A 15,131-nucleotide genomic window follows, 5' to 3' on the forward strand; every position below is an offset into this window, starting at 1 on the left:
TCCGGTTAAGCCAGGGCTTGGGCAGAGAGGGGGAAACACCAGGGAATCGGCCCCCGGCCTTGGTGGGGGCCTGGCTTGGGGAAGCCGAGAGGGGCAGTAAGCGGGGGGAGGTGCAGGAACAGAAGTGGGGGGGGGGAGAGAGAGAACTGGGAGAATTGTTGGCAGGAACACCTAGGCATTAGGAAGCTGATACACCAGGCTCCCCTTAGTCCTCTGCCCCCCTAAACATCCCCCCCAAGCTCCTCCTACCTCTGCTGTCTCCTGGCGTGTGCCGGAGACACCTCTTCTGCCCCTCGGAGCTAGATGGACCTTTGGTCTGTGGCCGTTCTGTGTCCCACCCCTGTCATCCATTTCCAGCTCGGGACGCCAGCCCTGCCCAGCCTGGCTAAGCAGTATTGATGGACCCACCCTCCATGAGCGGATCTCTTTCCTGACCGCTGTTTGAACTGGCCTGACTGCAGCCGAGGGGCCCACGGGTAGAAATGAGCCGTTTGGTTCCCCCGGCACGCCTGCCCTTTGGCCCACGGCGCCTTCCCGCGCCGCCAGCAAGACGCGCACACGCTCCAGTGAAACTCTCCGTTTATTTGATCCTTTTACAAAATCCAACATAGGAATATTGTGCTCGTGACCGAGGGGCCCTCTCGTTCCTCGTTAGGTATCGTACAACCATTAAAAACCTGATGCTCACAGAGCAGTTAACACAAACACGGTGGGGGGGGGGGGAGGGGAGTTTGGGATCCGCTGCGAGGACAACGGGAGTGAACCAAAAAGATGATACCGGAACAATATACAGGCGCCGGGGTGCCACTGAAGTAGAAGATGCTATTTACAGTGAACATGTACAGCAACACACGACGCCAGACAGGCCTTGCTGTGTCACCAAATGCCCGCCCCCGCCTTATGGAGCAGAGAAAGGCCCGGGAGGGGTGTGGCGGTTGGGGGGTTCAAGTGCAACGTAGGATCATCCTGCTAGTGGACATGGGCTGGGTTTGGCCTGCGTAGGCCTCTGCCACTAACCGAGTTTTGCAAGAGGTTTGCTTTGCCTGATGTAGAACAAGGCAACTGATTCGCTAGCCTGGTGACACTAGCCTGGCCCTGCCTGGCCTGCAGGCATCATGCAGCATCACCGGCTCAGGCCCCCCAAAACGGCTTCTGATCTCACCCCACGCTGCTCTGCAGGTGGGGTGCAACCAACACGCCTCTGAGCGGCACCAGCGGCCGGCTGTCAGGGGAAGGTCGCAGACCCTGCTGGCCCATGTCCCCGGGCGAGTTGGTTGCGACAGCTGCTGAACTCAATCTGCCAGGCGGGCGTGCGGGCAGTGAATTATCTGATTTACAGCGGGCGGCAAGGGCTGTATGGGACTCACCCCCAGGGCGGGGACGGAGTCAGGGGAGGGCTGCAGGAGTTCATGGAACTTCCCCTGCGAGGAGCCTGGAAGTTCATTTCTCTCCAGGGCGAGGTGAAGTCCAACCCCCGTTGGAACGCACCAAGTGGGGAGTGGAATGGGGCAGGGGAGAGCAAAGCTGCCACAGTCTTAATGTCAGACTTAGTTCTCCCCTTGAGCAGATCGAACTATTACCTGCAGGAGCCACAGCAACGCTGCCTGTGGTCTCCTTTCACACCTGGCTGTGTAGGACCAATCCAAAACCTCATAGCTAGGAGCACTCAAGATCTCTTCCCTTTGAAATGCAAAGAGCATCTGCAACTTTGGATAGCCCTCATGAAGGGTGCGGGAAGGGGTCCAGGGTGGGGAAAGCCCGGAAGAGTTTGGTTTTCAATCTTTGATTTCTACATTTGCCTGGCTTACAAAACCAGATGGAGATAAACATCCAGTAACAAGCCAACCCCGGGTTTTCAATTTTGAGCTGCCTGAACTCCTGCGCTAAGGCTCCCGATTTCCAGAACTGCACTGTCGCGTGTCACGAAACCCCCCCGGGTCGCTGGCGCGGCGTCAGGCAGCAGCCGGGCTGGGGCGTGTGGCAACACCAGCCAAGCAGTAAAAATGTTAAAAGACTCCCAAGCCACCCAGCAAGGCAGAGCGATCAGTGTCACACCCATCGTGGATTCTTACACCCTTGGTATAGTTCCTGGAAAAAAATAAAATGGCTGGAATAATAAAATCGCCCCGAAGATTTGGAAAATAATTTGATCATAAGTTTCTATATAGATCTCTATATGTATTTTACAATTTTATAAAGTGCAATCTACAGTCGTCTGCGTCCACCTTTATTTCAAATTCTGGGTGCCTGCGGGGTCGGGGAAGGGAGATGAGGGAGTAGGGGACAACACACGGACTCCTACGCTGCTGCCAACGGCATCTTGAGGCCCAGCCTTGGGAGAGGAGAAAGAGCGGATTCCGCAGCAGGTGAGCGTAAGACTTGTCTGGAGAGATGGGCCAGCCAGGCTCATGCTGCCCAGGAAGCTGGGACGTTTGCTAACACTGCGCACAGGAGGGAGCCGCAAGAGAACGCCCCAGGCGCCTTCACTCTCAATGGCCACCGGTTGCAATTTTAAGGGCTGGTCAAGGGTTCGCGTCGAGCGCCTGACAGTCTTGTGGATAAAACCCAGTTCCAAACATTTGATCTTGTTTCATTACCCTCCTCGGCGCTGGGGATCATGGAGCGGGACAAGTGATTCGGCCTCTGCCCCCCGGGAGAATCGTACGGAACACGAAGAAGGGCAGCGACCCGGCTCAGCGGAGAGCTGGGGGCTGGAGTGGGGAGGGGTTTCCATGGGCAATCAGCGGGCAGGAAGCCACATGCGCTAAATGTACCGGGGACTTCATGGAAGCTACCGCAGGGAGATGTGAGCATCTAGCGCCCCGCGGGGAAGACAATCCAAAGCGCAGCCCGAGTCCCACGCCAGTTCCCTTGCGGCTGTACGCCAAGTGCTCTAGGGCGAGGCGGAGGCAGGGAAGAGGGGGCAGAGGACGCTGTAAAAGTGGGCGTTGCTTTTATTCTTGCCGGTCCCTGGTCCTTCCGCCAACAGTCTCCCATCCTGGGACACGGCCGATGGCGACAGAGTCAGACTGTCTAGTGGGCAGCTCCTCCTCCCACCCCTCACATGCCTTGGGAGAGCTTGGGCAAAGGCACCCTGCTGTGTACCGGGGTGCCGTCCCCTTGGAGGTCACATTCCCCTCCACAAGTTCCGGAAGAACCAAGCCGCTCCGGGTACCAGGCGGCCCCTCGGTCTCCGTTGTCCCGGTGGCAGCACTGCCCGGGGGCAGGGAGGAATCACTCACGTGCCCAGCTGGGCAGGTGTGTGCCCCGGGCCCAGAAGGCCTGTAAAGGGAGGGGAGGGGGACTTGGCGTGGCTGCTTTCGGGCCTGCCGAGGGACCTGCCGCAGCCCAGCAGTGGGAGGAGGGTGGCACGTTAGCCCTGGATCCAGCGTTGGCAAGACTCAGAGTCCGGGAGATGAGGGGAGAATCTGAAGGATGATTCTGGATGACAATGGGCCGAACCCCCCCCCCCCCCCCGCCGGGGCATTGGGGGCCATTAGCTCCTCCTCTGCGCAGGCTGCCCTGAAACATCGCGCCGAGCCAGGTACGGGGCACGGCCGGTCCCGAGGAGAACTACAGAGTCACGAATGAGCAGCATGGCCGAGGGAAAGGGAGAAAACCAAACCTGGAGCGGCAGGAAGGCTGCAGCCACCAGGGAGAGAGCAGCCGAGGGATCGCAGCGCACCAGAGACACAGCCAGGGCAGCTGGCCGCAGGGGAGGGCAAGCAGGCAAAGCAGGGACGTGGAAGAGACCCTGGGCCGATCGTGTGGAACTCCCCCCCAAAGGCAGCTGGGGGTGAGGAAGAGACAACCCTGCTGTGGCAGAGGGGTGCAGGGGCGTGTGCCAGAGAGAGAGAGAGTGTGTGTGAGAGAGAGAGCCCAGCTGTGGCAGAGGGGAGAGAGAGAGAGCGAGTGCCCAGCTGTGACAGAGAGGTGCAGGGGCCCAGCTGTGGCAGAGGGGGGAGAGAGAGAGAGAGAGAGAGAGCAAGCGCCCAGCTGTGGCCGTGGGGAATGTGTGTGTGGAGATTTTAAGGCAGGAACTCTGAAGCCCACAAGTCTTATCTGGCTGCCATGGGGGTTATGGCCAAGTGGGCACACCCTGGCGGGGGGGGAGGGGTCGTGTAAAGCAGCCAGCCCGGCTGACCCTTCGCGTGAGGTCCCACCCGCAGCGTAGAGCAGTGAGGCCGGAGGGCTCCGTCTCTCCCGCTGCCCCCGGAGACCAGAGGCCCCGTGCCACGGCTCCAAGAGGAGAAACGCCGTCGGTCCTACTGACTCTGGGCGCTCGGTCCGGAGGGGCAGGGCAGTGGCCAGCTCGGTCCCCTCCACCAAACACAGCCTGGGCGTCGTCTCCGCAGCCGTGCGGCCCCGTGGCTGGCCCCGGTACCTGGCTCAAATTGTGCAAAGGTTTGGGCTTGGGCCCAAGATCTGGGGCCCCACAAGGGGAGAGGATCCCAGAACTCGACCCAGCACGTTTCGCCCGGCAGCCTCACCCCCGGCAGGTGAGCTGGGCCTGCCGTGGCTGCCCTGAGGTCTCGTCTCCCGAGGACCAGTACCTAAAACACCGCCTGCCTCCCTGCGCCCCTATTAGCCGCGCAAAGCAGGGGCCAGAAACGGCTCCCACCTCCCTGCCCTCGGGTTTGGGAACCAGCCGTACCTGCCTTCCTCACTCAGGAGATGGAAACTGGTGCGAATCTCGTGCCGCTCTAGACCCGGCCTCCCCCTCAAGGCCCTCCCTACCGGAGAGAGAATTGAAGCCAGAAATCCCAGCTCCTTTCCCGAGCGAGTGACGGCCAGAGAGCACCTCCGGCCAGGCTCCGGCGGGGTCTGCCACGCCTGGCGCAACCTTCCGATTCCGCGGCCTGAGGAGCGGGTGCCGGTTAACTGAGTCGGGAGGAGCAGGAAGGGGAACGACACCAGGGCGGAGAGGAACCGGGCGTGGAACGAGCGCGTGCGGCTGTAACCGAATTCCTGTCCGGAGTGCGGCAGCTGGAGCCGGACACCCCCTGGCCACGCTGGTGCTAGGAGCCGGGAAACGCAGCTGGGGCGGGACGCTCAGGAGCCCTCTCCCCTGCTCCGGGCTGTGAAGAGGGACGTGAGGCGAAGGAGGCGGCAGAGGCCTGAAGGGGGCGGTGAGGAAAGCTCGACACCTGAAAGGCCTCCCTGGCCAGAGAGAAGAGGCGGCAGAGGAGCCGCCCGCACCAGAGCACTGTCCCTTGGGACAACGAAAACGAGAGTGACGGCAGCCCTGCCCCGACAGGAGACAGGCAACAGACACAGAAACTGTCCAGGGGCTGGGACCCGCCTCTCTCCACCACGGTCGCTCCCGCGCAGTTTCCCACCACAGGACAGGGGGAGGGGAAAAAAAAAAAAAAAAAAAAAAAAAAAAAAGCGCCTCGCGGCAAATCTAAAACACTTTCATTTTAAATAACAAGAATTAAAAAGACGGTTGCCCTTGGCTAACGGCCCGGCTGAGCTGCCAGCCAACGTCTCCCTTTCCGCAGGGTCTGATCCTACGTGTCAGCACAGGCCAGATCGGCCGGTCCTGCCTCACTTGCTGTGGTTCCCCGGGGCGGGCGGGTTCGAATCCACCGGTTTCCTCGCGGTGCAGCCGGGGCAGGCGGCCTCTCTCTCGAAGCCGGCGACGGCGGCCGCTCCTCCACGCTCGCCCACGGCCAGAGCGCCCAGGGGACCCCTGGGGATCCCTCCTAAATGAATTTGAAGCATTTCGTCTTGTCATGGGGCAGGCGGGTCTTGAAGAGCACCGAGTCCACGCGGAACTGGGTGTACAGGAGGGGCATGTACCCGTACACCTTGACGAAGAAGTTGATGCACTTGTGCCGCTCGTGGAAGTGCGAGTCGTCGTGCGAAAGGGCCTGAGGGCAGCCGGGGCAGCGGAAGGTCCAGCGCGAGGTCACCTGGGAACAGGAACAAAGAGCATCAGCTGACCCTCTGCTCCAGGCTCCCAGGGAGCGACCCATCCCGCTGTCGCTGGTGTGCACCGGCGGCGGCTCAGCCGGCTGCAGCTGCAGAAAGGCCAGTGGAGGAAGTGAAGAGCAACCCAGCTGCCAACGGGAAACCCGGGGAGTTTCTGACACCCCTACTCACGCAAAACCCATTTTCTCTAATATCGCAGGGGTGATACCGGCAACCCACCAATCCCCTAGCCCTCTAATCTTTTCCATCCCCGTGCGGATTTTTTCCATCCATGTGCAGAATATTTTTTTAATTTGCTCCAAGGCATGGGCAAATGTGCACCACCCATAGAAGCACACACATAGCCATGGGTGCTCTGCTAGTCGGCTGGGCGACGCTGGACTCTTTCCTGAGCGGCTGCACAAGCATCCGGCTTACAGGGAACCTTGCCCCTGGAGCCAGGAGCAAAGAGCCAAGAGAGGTACGTTTCTAACCCATCGCCACAAACAACCATTTCTCCTGAAATCCGAGGCACTGAACGAGGTCCCCCTCTGCTGCTTTACCTTGATGGGCGGTTTCCTCGTGATGTGAGAGACGAGGAAGTTCATGGCAATATCCTCACAGTTGATGTATTCGTCTACCATGTCACGGATGGCTTGCGGCATCACGTAGGAATACAGGTAGGCGTAGTACTGAAAAACACAACACACTCAACAGGACACCACACCCACAGACCGACAACAGACCCGACCCAAAGCCCACCGAAGTTGGCGACAGGCTCCCAAGAACAGCGCCGGGGCAGGATTCCTCTCCAAGCCGGGTTCTGCTCCACTCACTCGCAGAGGAGCAGTGAAGTCACCCCACGGATGCCACTGCAGCTCCTGGGGCCTCTCCCCTTTGCAATCCGGACAGGCATGCCCCTCCCCCCAAATCTCGCACCACAATGTTTCTGCTGCATCTTGGTCTCTTCCCTGCCAGGAAGGCAGAGGAAGAGCCCTTTAAAGACAGAGCCCCTCAGTGGCCCAAAAGGGATGCAAAGCAGGGATGTAAAACCCCACTTAATTGGCTAACTTCTTAAGCATGTTGCGGAGGAGTAGTCCCCTGGCTCCAGCCTCATCGGGTAACCTTAACTGGTAAACCTCCCCTGTTAAGGTTAACCCTTCACATCCCTTATACCAAGAGTCTGTTCTCTACGGCCTTCCCCAGGAAGGAGGAAGGAAGCTGGCTCTTACCCTCTGCATCTGTCCCCAACCTCCCCTCTTTCAATAACAGCAGCCTGGGATACAAATCAAACTTCACCATCACTGATCTACCTACTGCGCCCTCTGTGACCCCGTTACTCCTTGCCACATTCAGGGTGCATACAATTAGATCCCAAAATAAGGTTACCACCACAGTTCATTGCTCTTCTCTGGGAGAACCAGAGGCTGTGATTTCCAAGTTGCCATTTGGGATCCTAAATCCCATTCCCAATGAGATTTAGGTGCCCAACTCCCCTAGCTCTCAAGTGGTTTTTTTCAAGTGAAACACTGCATGGCTGCATTGCAAAGGGCGCTAAGGACACCGGTGTGTAAGCTCCTGTGGGTGTCTCAGCAGCGAGCCTCCGGGTTCCTAAGATGGGAATCTGGGCCAGACTCCTGCGTGGCAGGGCAGCACACTAACAAGTCCCCAAGCCAACCCAGAGAAGAGTCGGCCACTTGGATGGCTGGCGTGGCTGGCATGACAGCCTCTAAGACAGTGTTTCTTAAACTGTGTTCCGTGGCACACCGGTGTGCAGTCGGAGGGCTGCCGCGGAGAACAACAGAGTTCAAAATGGCCACCCTTAAAGGGACAGGCAACATCCCCCCCTCTCCGCCAATAACTTTCCCCCTACCCTATTTTTTTTTTTTTTGCTCAATAACTTTTCCCCGGCCTCTTTTTTTTCTTTCCTCAACAAAAAGTCCTTGGTGTTCCTCATAATAATATATCTAGTTTGGTGTTCCTCAATTTTAAACAGTTTAAGAAACACTGCTCTAAGAGAACTGCTGACACTGAACCAGTGTGACAAAGCTCCTACGGAAACTCGGTGGGTCCTGCACTTCCTGGTAGATTTGCTTGCCTGGGAGGTTCACAGCAGCTCAGTTTTAGGCACCTCGCCCAGCTGTTTCCTGAGCTCTTTTTGTCATCTGCCGGCATACGGTGAAACGGGGAATCAACTCCACAGTTCTTTTCCCTGAGTGGTATTGGGGGGAAACACAGGCCCACCCTCTGCTCCGGGTTCCAGCCCAGGGCCCTGTGGTAGTTGCCTGTGGGAGTCCCTGACATGGGCTATAATACAGCTCCGAGACCCCTGGGCTACTTCCCCACTCCTTCCCCAGCACCTTCCTTCTCTCCGGTTCATCATCCTAGCGGTCAGTTGTCTCCTTCCCTCCTACTCCCAGCAGCACCTCCTCTGTCCTCTCAACTATACACGTGCCCCAACTGTAGGCAATGCTTCTTTATAGCCAGTCTGAACTGGTTTTCTTAATTACCCCAGGTATCCTAATTGGCCTAAGCTGGCCCAGGTGTTCCACTGCCCCTGACTGCCTCTGCTGGTTCTAAACCTGCCCCTCCCTGTTAATCCAGGAACAGGATCTCCTCAGTCTGAGGCTTACAGAGCTCCCCTCCACGGCTTTTCTATAACCTTGGGCTCTGACCCTGTCACACCAGCTAGGTCTTCCTCCTTCAGCTCAGAGCCAGTCTATGCATCTTTCCCCAGTGAGTCCCACCCATCTCGTGTGTGTGTGTGTGTGGGGGGGGGGGATATTAACCGTTTCTCAGCAGGGTTTCAGTTTGCGGTGACCGATGGAGTGAGCGTTGAGACGCAGAGATAAAAGGGAGATGGAATGGTCAGTTCTGGCACTCGTTTCTGTAATTGAAAACCCAGGCTTCTCTGGAAAGGGAACGCAGAGCTGAGATCTGGCCATGGAGTCCGGAGATTGCGTTCTCTTACTTACCTTATGAAAGAAGGCAGCACCAGTCAGTACCATGGAGAGTTCACAGGAGTAGTTGGAGTTATAGAGCCAGGACTGATGGGGGATGTCCCATGCGTGGTATCGGCCCGGGAATCCTACAATGCGGTCCCTGGCCTCTCTCCAGACCCTGCCAATGCAAAGACAGAACATCAGCGGGGCAAGACCACAGCATGCTCAAACGGGGAAAAGAATCTCTCAGCCTGTGACTTTGGGGTGGCTCTCCCTAACAACGGGATGGACGATTAGCCAAAGATCCCTGGCCACAAAACCACCCATTGAAATAGGCACTTGGGGAATTCCTGGCCCCACCGCAGTCAAGGGCAAAACTCCAGTGAGGCCAGGACGGGAGTTCAGTCATTATCCCCATTTTACAGATTCAGAAACGGAAGCATCGAGGTGGAATTTCCAAGGACAAGCAGCCCTGGGCTAACGCTGCCCCCTTGGAAGCCGATGGGCATTTTAGCACCGACTGCAGTGGGAGCAGAGTTACGCAACGCCAAGCGCTTTTCAAAAGCCCCGGGCTAAGGAACATGCCTGAGCTCACACAGTCAAGCTGGAAACAGAACGCCAAGTCTCCTGGCTGGAGTTGCCAGATGGTTTAACCAAAAATACCGAACACCCTCCTCTCCCCTTAAAAAACAAACAAACAAACAAAAAAAAAACAGTTATGGGGGGGGGAAGGGGGAGACCAAAGTTGTTGGGCAAAAAAAAAAAAGGACCCCGACAATTATTAAGCAAAACAATTTAAAAATACAAAAAAACCAGCATGGCCCCGTTAAGGCCTTTGGGGCTTTTTGTTTTCTTGCTCCATGCCACAAGACAGCTTCCCTGCAGAACCAGGTAAGCAGAGGGAAGAGGGGGAATGGGGGGAGAGGGTCTTGGGGCTGGGAAGGCGCTGGGGGCTGGGCCAGGTTGCTGAATGTCGTAGGATTGCCAGGTGCCTGGTGTTTTCGCCTCCTGGCAGGAAAAAAAAAATCAGAAAAATACTGGCCATTTTAGGTGCCTGGTATTTTCTGATTTTTTTTTTTTACCGGACAGGAGGCAAAAATACCGGATTGTCTGGGTCAATACTGGACACTTGGCAACCCTACTCCTGGCGGCCAAATTCAGCTCTGAATACGAAAGAAATTCCGACAAAGCTACAAGAAGCAAACTCCCCACGCTCCTGGCTAAAATGCTTTGTGCCCCCTGGATCCCAAAGAGCTGTCCGAACACCATCATCGAATACACAATTGTACTGGCTGTACTCGGCGCTCATTCAAAATCGGTCTCTCTGTCATGTTCTTTGGTTTTCCAGATGGAAGGAATATTTTTTCCCACCTCATCTAACTTGTAAATGTGGATTTTCTACAGCCTTCAAACCCAACAACCAGCATCCCATCGACCCTCCAGACAAGACCAAACACAGAACACAAAAAGCCAAATGAAATGGGCAGAAAGCGATGAGCGAGGGGAAGTTGGGTTATAACAGAAGCGGTTTTGTTTACCACCAAGCCCCCCCAGAACACGCATCGCTCACGTCAAGAGGTTTTATCAACTCAGGGTGAAAAGTTCAATAAAAGCAACTTTTCTTGTTTCCGCTACTTTTGTTCCTCGCTCTTTTCCCGAGAGGGGCAGGACTGTGTGCATGGGGATGAGGCATGGGCTGGGGAGTCCTGTTACCGGCTCTCTACAGACCCCCTCCTCTGTGGGAACTTGAACAGGTCACCTGGTGCCTCAGCTTCCCCATTTGTCTACCGAGGGCAACGCTGGCTTCTCTCTCCGGGATGGGATGAGGCTCAAGTCACTGGTGTTTGTCAAACGCCAGGGAATCAGTCAATGGAAGGTGCCGCTCCACAACTAAGTATTATCGTTTGTCGCAAGGGTGGGCGTAACAGCCTGGCTCCGGCCACGTGCAGTCAGTGTGCTGAGAAGGAAGGGGTCACGCGCCCCCATTTCTCCCTTGCACAGCCTCAGAAGAGGGTTCATGATTAAGCCTTTAGCGATTCAATGGTGACAATCCCCTATGAGAAAGCAAGCGCTTAATATTCTGGCCTCATTTGAATCTCTCCCCTCACCCGCCCCCGAGGATCCCTCTGGAGCACAGGAAACCTGTCAGGAAGAATTAAGAGAAACACCAGCCTGCGACGTCTAACCTGGGAAATCGGCCTGGCTTTGATCTTGGCTATTTTAGGGTCTAACTTCAAACTGGAACTTGGCGCCTCTTGTCTACGTAGACACATCTCTTAAATGCAGAAAGCAGCTTGTCCTGCATCCCAGGAGCAGAGCGTGGCAACTCATTTTCTTCTGCTTGGTATTGTACAAGTGTCCCCCCCCCAATATACCCCCCCTCTGAACGAGCGCTGCAGCGGTCACTGCTTCAGGGCAATAGCAGATGTGCGACCGGGGCATGGCCAATGCCTCCCAGGAATTCATTACATGACAAGCACAGTAAGAGGCAGAGATATTTTAATTGTAGACACTGTTAATTAAATTAATGGAAATCTAATATAACCTGGTAATGAAACCATGAATAATTAAAGCTGGCAGCACCTCCCCAGAACCAATCCTGCTGCTGCTGTTGTTTTTTTGCAGGTTTTTATTAATCCAACATGACTTTGCTTTTAATAGTTGGATCACGGACTATTCATGCCCTTGTTAATTTATTCCAGCTTCTCCACGTCTGCATCAACAGGGGTGCTTTCCCTCCCAAGCAGGAGTCAAGCCCTGGAAATCAAGGCTTTCGACAACTGTCTAACATTTATTCCTTTAAGACAGTGTTTCCCAATTTTATTTGGCCACGGAAGCCTTTTAAACTCAAAGGAATTTTGTGGAACCCCTAACAACAGTCTAGTAGATGGAGCTGAAAAAGAAGACTGCAAATAAGTAAGGATAACAACAAACCAGGTCATGAGATCAACATTTAGTTTAATTGCACATACGTAAAAACAAAAATCACACAATATTAATTATTTTTTTAAAATCAGAAATGTTATTGTCATGGAATTTTCTTGCGGAACCCTTATTTTCACTTTGCGGAACCCCGGGTTCCACGGAACACGATTTGGGAAACACGGCTTTAAGAGGTTCACTGGCACACAGCTGCTTAATTTATTATCTGAACAAGAGCCATGTGAGCACTCCCTCCTGAATGGCCTGCGTAGGAAGAGGCAATCCTTAGCCCTAAAAAGTTACAGCCTCCGGTATCCAACGCAGTAGAGACAAATAACGCAATTCTTGGGCACAGGTTCCGAGACAATGGCTCAGACTGCAGGTGTAACAAATAGCGCTTAGGTTTTTCAACACACTTTCTCTTGGGCGGGCGAACGCCGGTGGTCTTTGCAGGAGATGTGTGTTTTCGGAGGGACCGGAACCCTAACACCATGTGCTAAAGAGAGCGATTTTCTCTCACGGCTTTCAAGCATAAACCAAAGCCGTAATAAGGCACCGTGGCAGGGTAGAGAAGCATCGTCCCTGTTTTACAGCGAGGGAAAAGGAGACACGGTGAGGGCAAGCGAGTGACCCCGGATCGCTCAGCAGGGCGGCGGCAGAGTTGGAGTAGAACCCCAGGGCAGAGCCCTGCAGCAGGACTCAAACCCGATGGGGTCTGACTACCTCTGCTGGGTCCTGGGAAACAGACGAACCCTTGCCAGCTGGCCCTTTGAGGACTTCTGGCCTGTCGGCCTTTTTCCTGCCTCCTCATCACCAGGCATTGCAACCTGGTGGCAGAGCACAGCTGCACTCCTTTCCCCTCTTCCGCTGGCTGCCTGGGCTCTCGGATTCGCGAGGAGAGGCCCAGACGCCAATCCCTGCTGGCCAGAGGAACCCACAAATCTGCTGGGCCAAGACCCCGCCTTGGAAACAGGCCTTTCGGGGAACAGATTTACGAGCTCGTTAGCTAAACGACTTCAAGGTGCAGCCCCCGGAGCCTCCCACGTTTGCAACTCAGACTCCAGTAGAGCCTGCCTCCCCAGCAGGAGCGGGACGGGGACGATCACAACGCGCCAATGACAGGACGTTCGGGGAAAGCGAGTACGACCCCAGCCAATGTGGCAGAGGCAGAAGAGATGTGCGGGGGGATGCTGTCAGGGAGGATTCAGGGCTGCCGGTGGTGCCGGGCAGGGAAAGACGCGTTCCCTGAGTCATGGAAATGCATCAAACTCACCCCCACCAACCTCCCATGCTGCTTCGGGTTTTCACAACGGCCGCCAGTGGAAAATCCATACAAGGGACAGTAGAGGCCCAAGCTTTCCCCATCAGCACCTACATGGAACCAGGTTCCAGAGAGATTCCCCGTCTTTCTGCTTCCTGGCCGGCTTGCGGCCACCCTCTACAGACCAGATTAGATGTGTTCTGCTGATGTCATGGGTGTACACACCACGCCCAGACAGGCCATCTTCTAAGTCAAGGATGGTCTAGATGGTGCTTGGTCCGGCCGTGAGGGCAGGGGACTGGAGGCAATGACCTCTCGAGGTCCCTTCCAGTTGTAGTGTTCTATGACTCTAGGAGTGGGAGGGGGAGTTTAAACCCCTTGCTTGATTCAATCTAGGAACTCTCTGCTGACTTTGTCAACAAGGCACATGACTTGGAGGACGTATGTGAGAGATGTAGATGCCGTGGAAAAGGCCAGGCCAGGCGTAGTCTATTTTCTGCCCAGGTTCAAATGCCATGGCCAAGGGTTAGACGCCAGAGGACACTGCAATAACCATGGTGATCATCATTAATGAAATAGCAAAACGATTTTGTGAGCGGTTCCAAAGCATCGGGCAGTCCGGATTTGGGACTCTACCCCCGGGAGAGACCATCAGCTCATGTCGCAGAGGCTGCTGAATAACCATCAGTTGGCAAAAGCTTTTGTCACTACCCACCTGAGCTGGATCTGACCTGGTGGCACAGGTGGGAATGGCTAGCGACCCTATTATCCACCCCCGAACCACCCAAGTCCTTGCTGAATGGAATCTTTAATGTTGCACTTGCTGACTGCGAGAACCTTAAACTTCCCTCCGCCGCACAGTTTGAGTGAGATACTTAGAAGTATTTTAACGTTGGGGAGCGGGGCTCTTGGTCAGGTCTAAATGCTTAAGAATCACAGAATCCCAGGGCTGGAAGAGATCTCAGGAGCCATTAAGTCCAGCCCCCTGCCCAAAGCAGGACCAACCCCAACTCAATCAACCCAGCCAAGGCTTTGTCAAGCCGAGACTTAAAAACCTCTAGGGACGGAGTTTCCACCACCTCCCTATGGAATCCATCCCAGTGCTTCTCTGCCCTCCTAGGGAAATAGTTTTCCCTAATCTCCAACCTAGACCTCCTCCACGGTAACTTGAGACCATTGCTCCTTGTTCTGCCATCTGCCACCACTGAGACCAGCCTCTCTCCAGCCTCTTTGGAACCTCCCTTCAGGAAGCTGAAGGCTGCTCTCAAATCCCCCCTCACTCTTCTCTTCTACTAAATAAGCCCAAATCTCTCAGCCTCTCCACATAGGTCACGTGCTCCAGCCCTTAATCATTTTGGTCGCCCTCCGCTGGACCCTCTCCAATGTGTCCACATCCTTTCTGTAGTGGGGGGACCCAGAACTGGACACAATACAGGCAGTCCCCGGGTTACTTACAAGATAGGGACTGTAGGTTTGTTCTTAAGTTGAATTTGTATGTAAGTCGGAACTGGTACATATTGTAGGGGAAACTCTAGCCAAACTTTTCTCCAGAGCTCAGTTTTATTCTCCCACACCTCACTTCCCTCAGTCCTTTATTCTCAAGCTGAGGTGTCTGCTGAGAAAAGCCGCTCCGCGTCTCCCTGGTCTGCTGGGGGGGGCGCTAGCTTCACGTCTCCCGGGTCTGCTGGGGGGAAGCAGCTAGTGCGGGGTTGCCTCACCCCGTTTGTAAGTAGGGATCCGATGCAAGTCGGATCCATGTAACCCGGGGACTGCCTGTACTCCAGATGTGGCCTCACCAGTGCTAAATAAAGGGGAATAATAAGCAATGATCACAATAATTATGGGTAGGGCTGGTAGCACCATGGGTATGTCTAGACTACAGGGTTTGTTGACAAAAGTCCACTTTTGTTGACAAAAATATACCTGCGTCTACACTAGCACCAAGTTCTGTTGACATAACGTTGACAGAACTTGGCAGTTTTGTCAACAGTGGTAAACCTCATTCTACAAGGAATAACGTCTTTTGTCAACAGAGTTCTGTCGACAGAAGGCATTATTACATCTATACTGTCCTTTGCGTCTACACTGTCATG

General features: G+C 55.2%; 1 protein-coding gene across 6 annotated transcripts in view; it reads right to left on the reverse strand.

The window, feature by feature from the left end:
* Positions 1–567: 567 nt before the first annotated feature.
* EXTL3 (exostosin like glycosyltransferase 3) overlaps positions 568–15,131 on the reverse strand; it is a 220,813-nt gene continuing 206,249 nt past the window's right edge. For all 6 annotated transcript variants that reach the window (XM_075923258.1, XM_075923261.1, XM_075923259.1 and 3 more), the window contains 3 exons: positions 8,889–9,033; positions 6,477–6,605; positions 568–5,915 (listed from right to left, as the gene is read on the reverse strand). In XM_075923258.1, the coding sequence (XP_075779373.1) occupies positions 5,706–5,915; positions 6,477–6,605; positions 8,889–9,033 (484 nt within the window). In that variant the 3' untranslated portion in view covers positions 568–5,705. The remainder of the gene's footprint in view (positions 5,916–6,476; positions 6,606–8,888; positions 9,034–15,131) is intronic.

This window comes from Pelodiscus sinensis, chromosome 3 (assembly GCF_049634645.1).
Source record: "Pelodiscus sinensis isolate JC-2024 chromosome 3, ASM4963464v1, whole genome shotgun sequence".
In the NCBI taxonomy this organism is placed as follows: Eukaryota; Metazoa; Chordata; order Testudines; family Trionychidae; genus Pelodiscus; species Pelodiscus sinensis.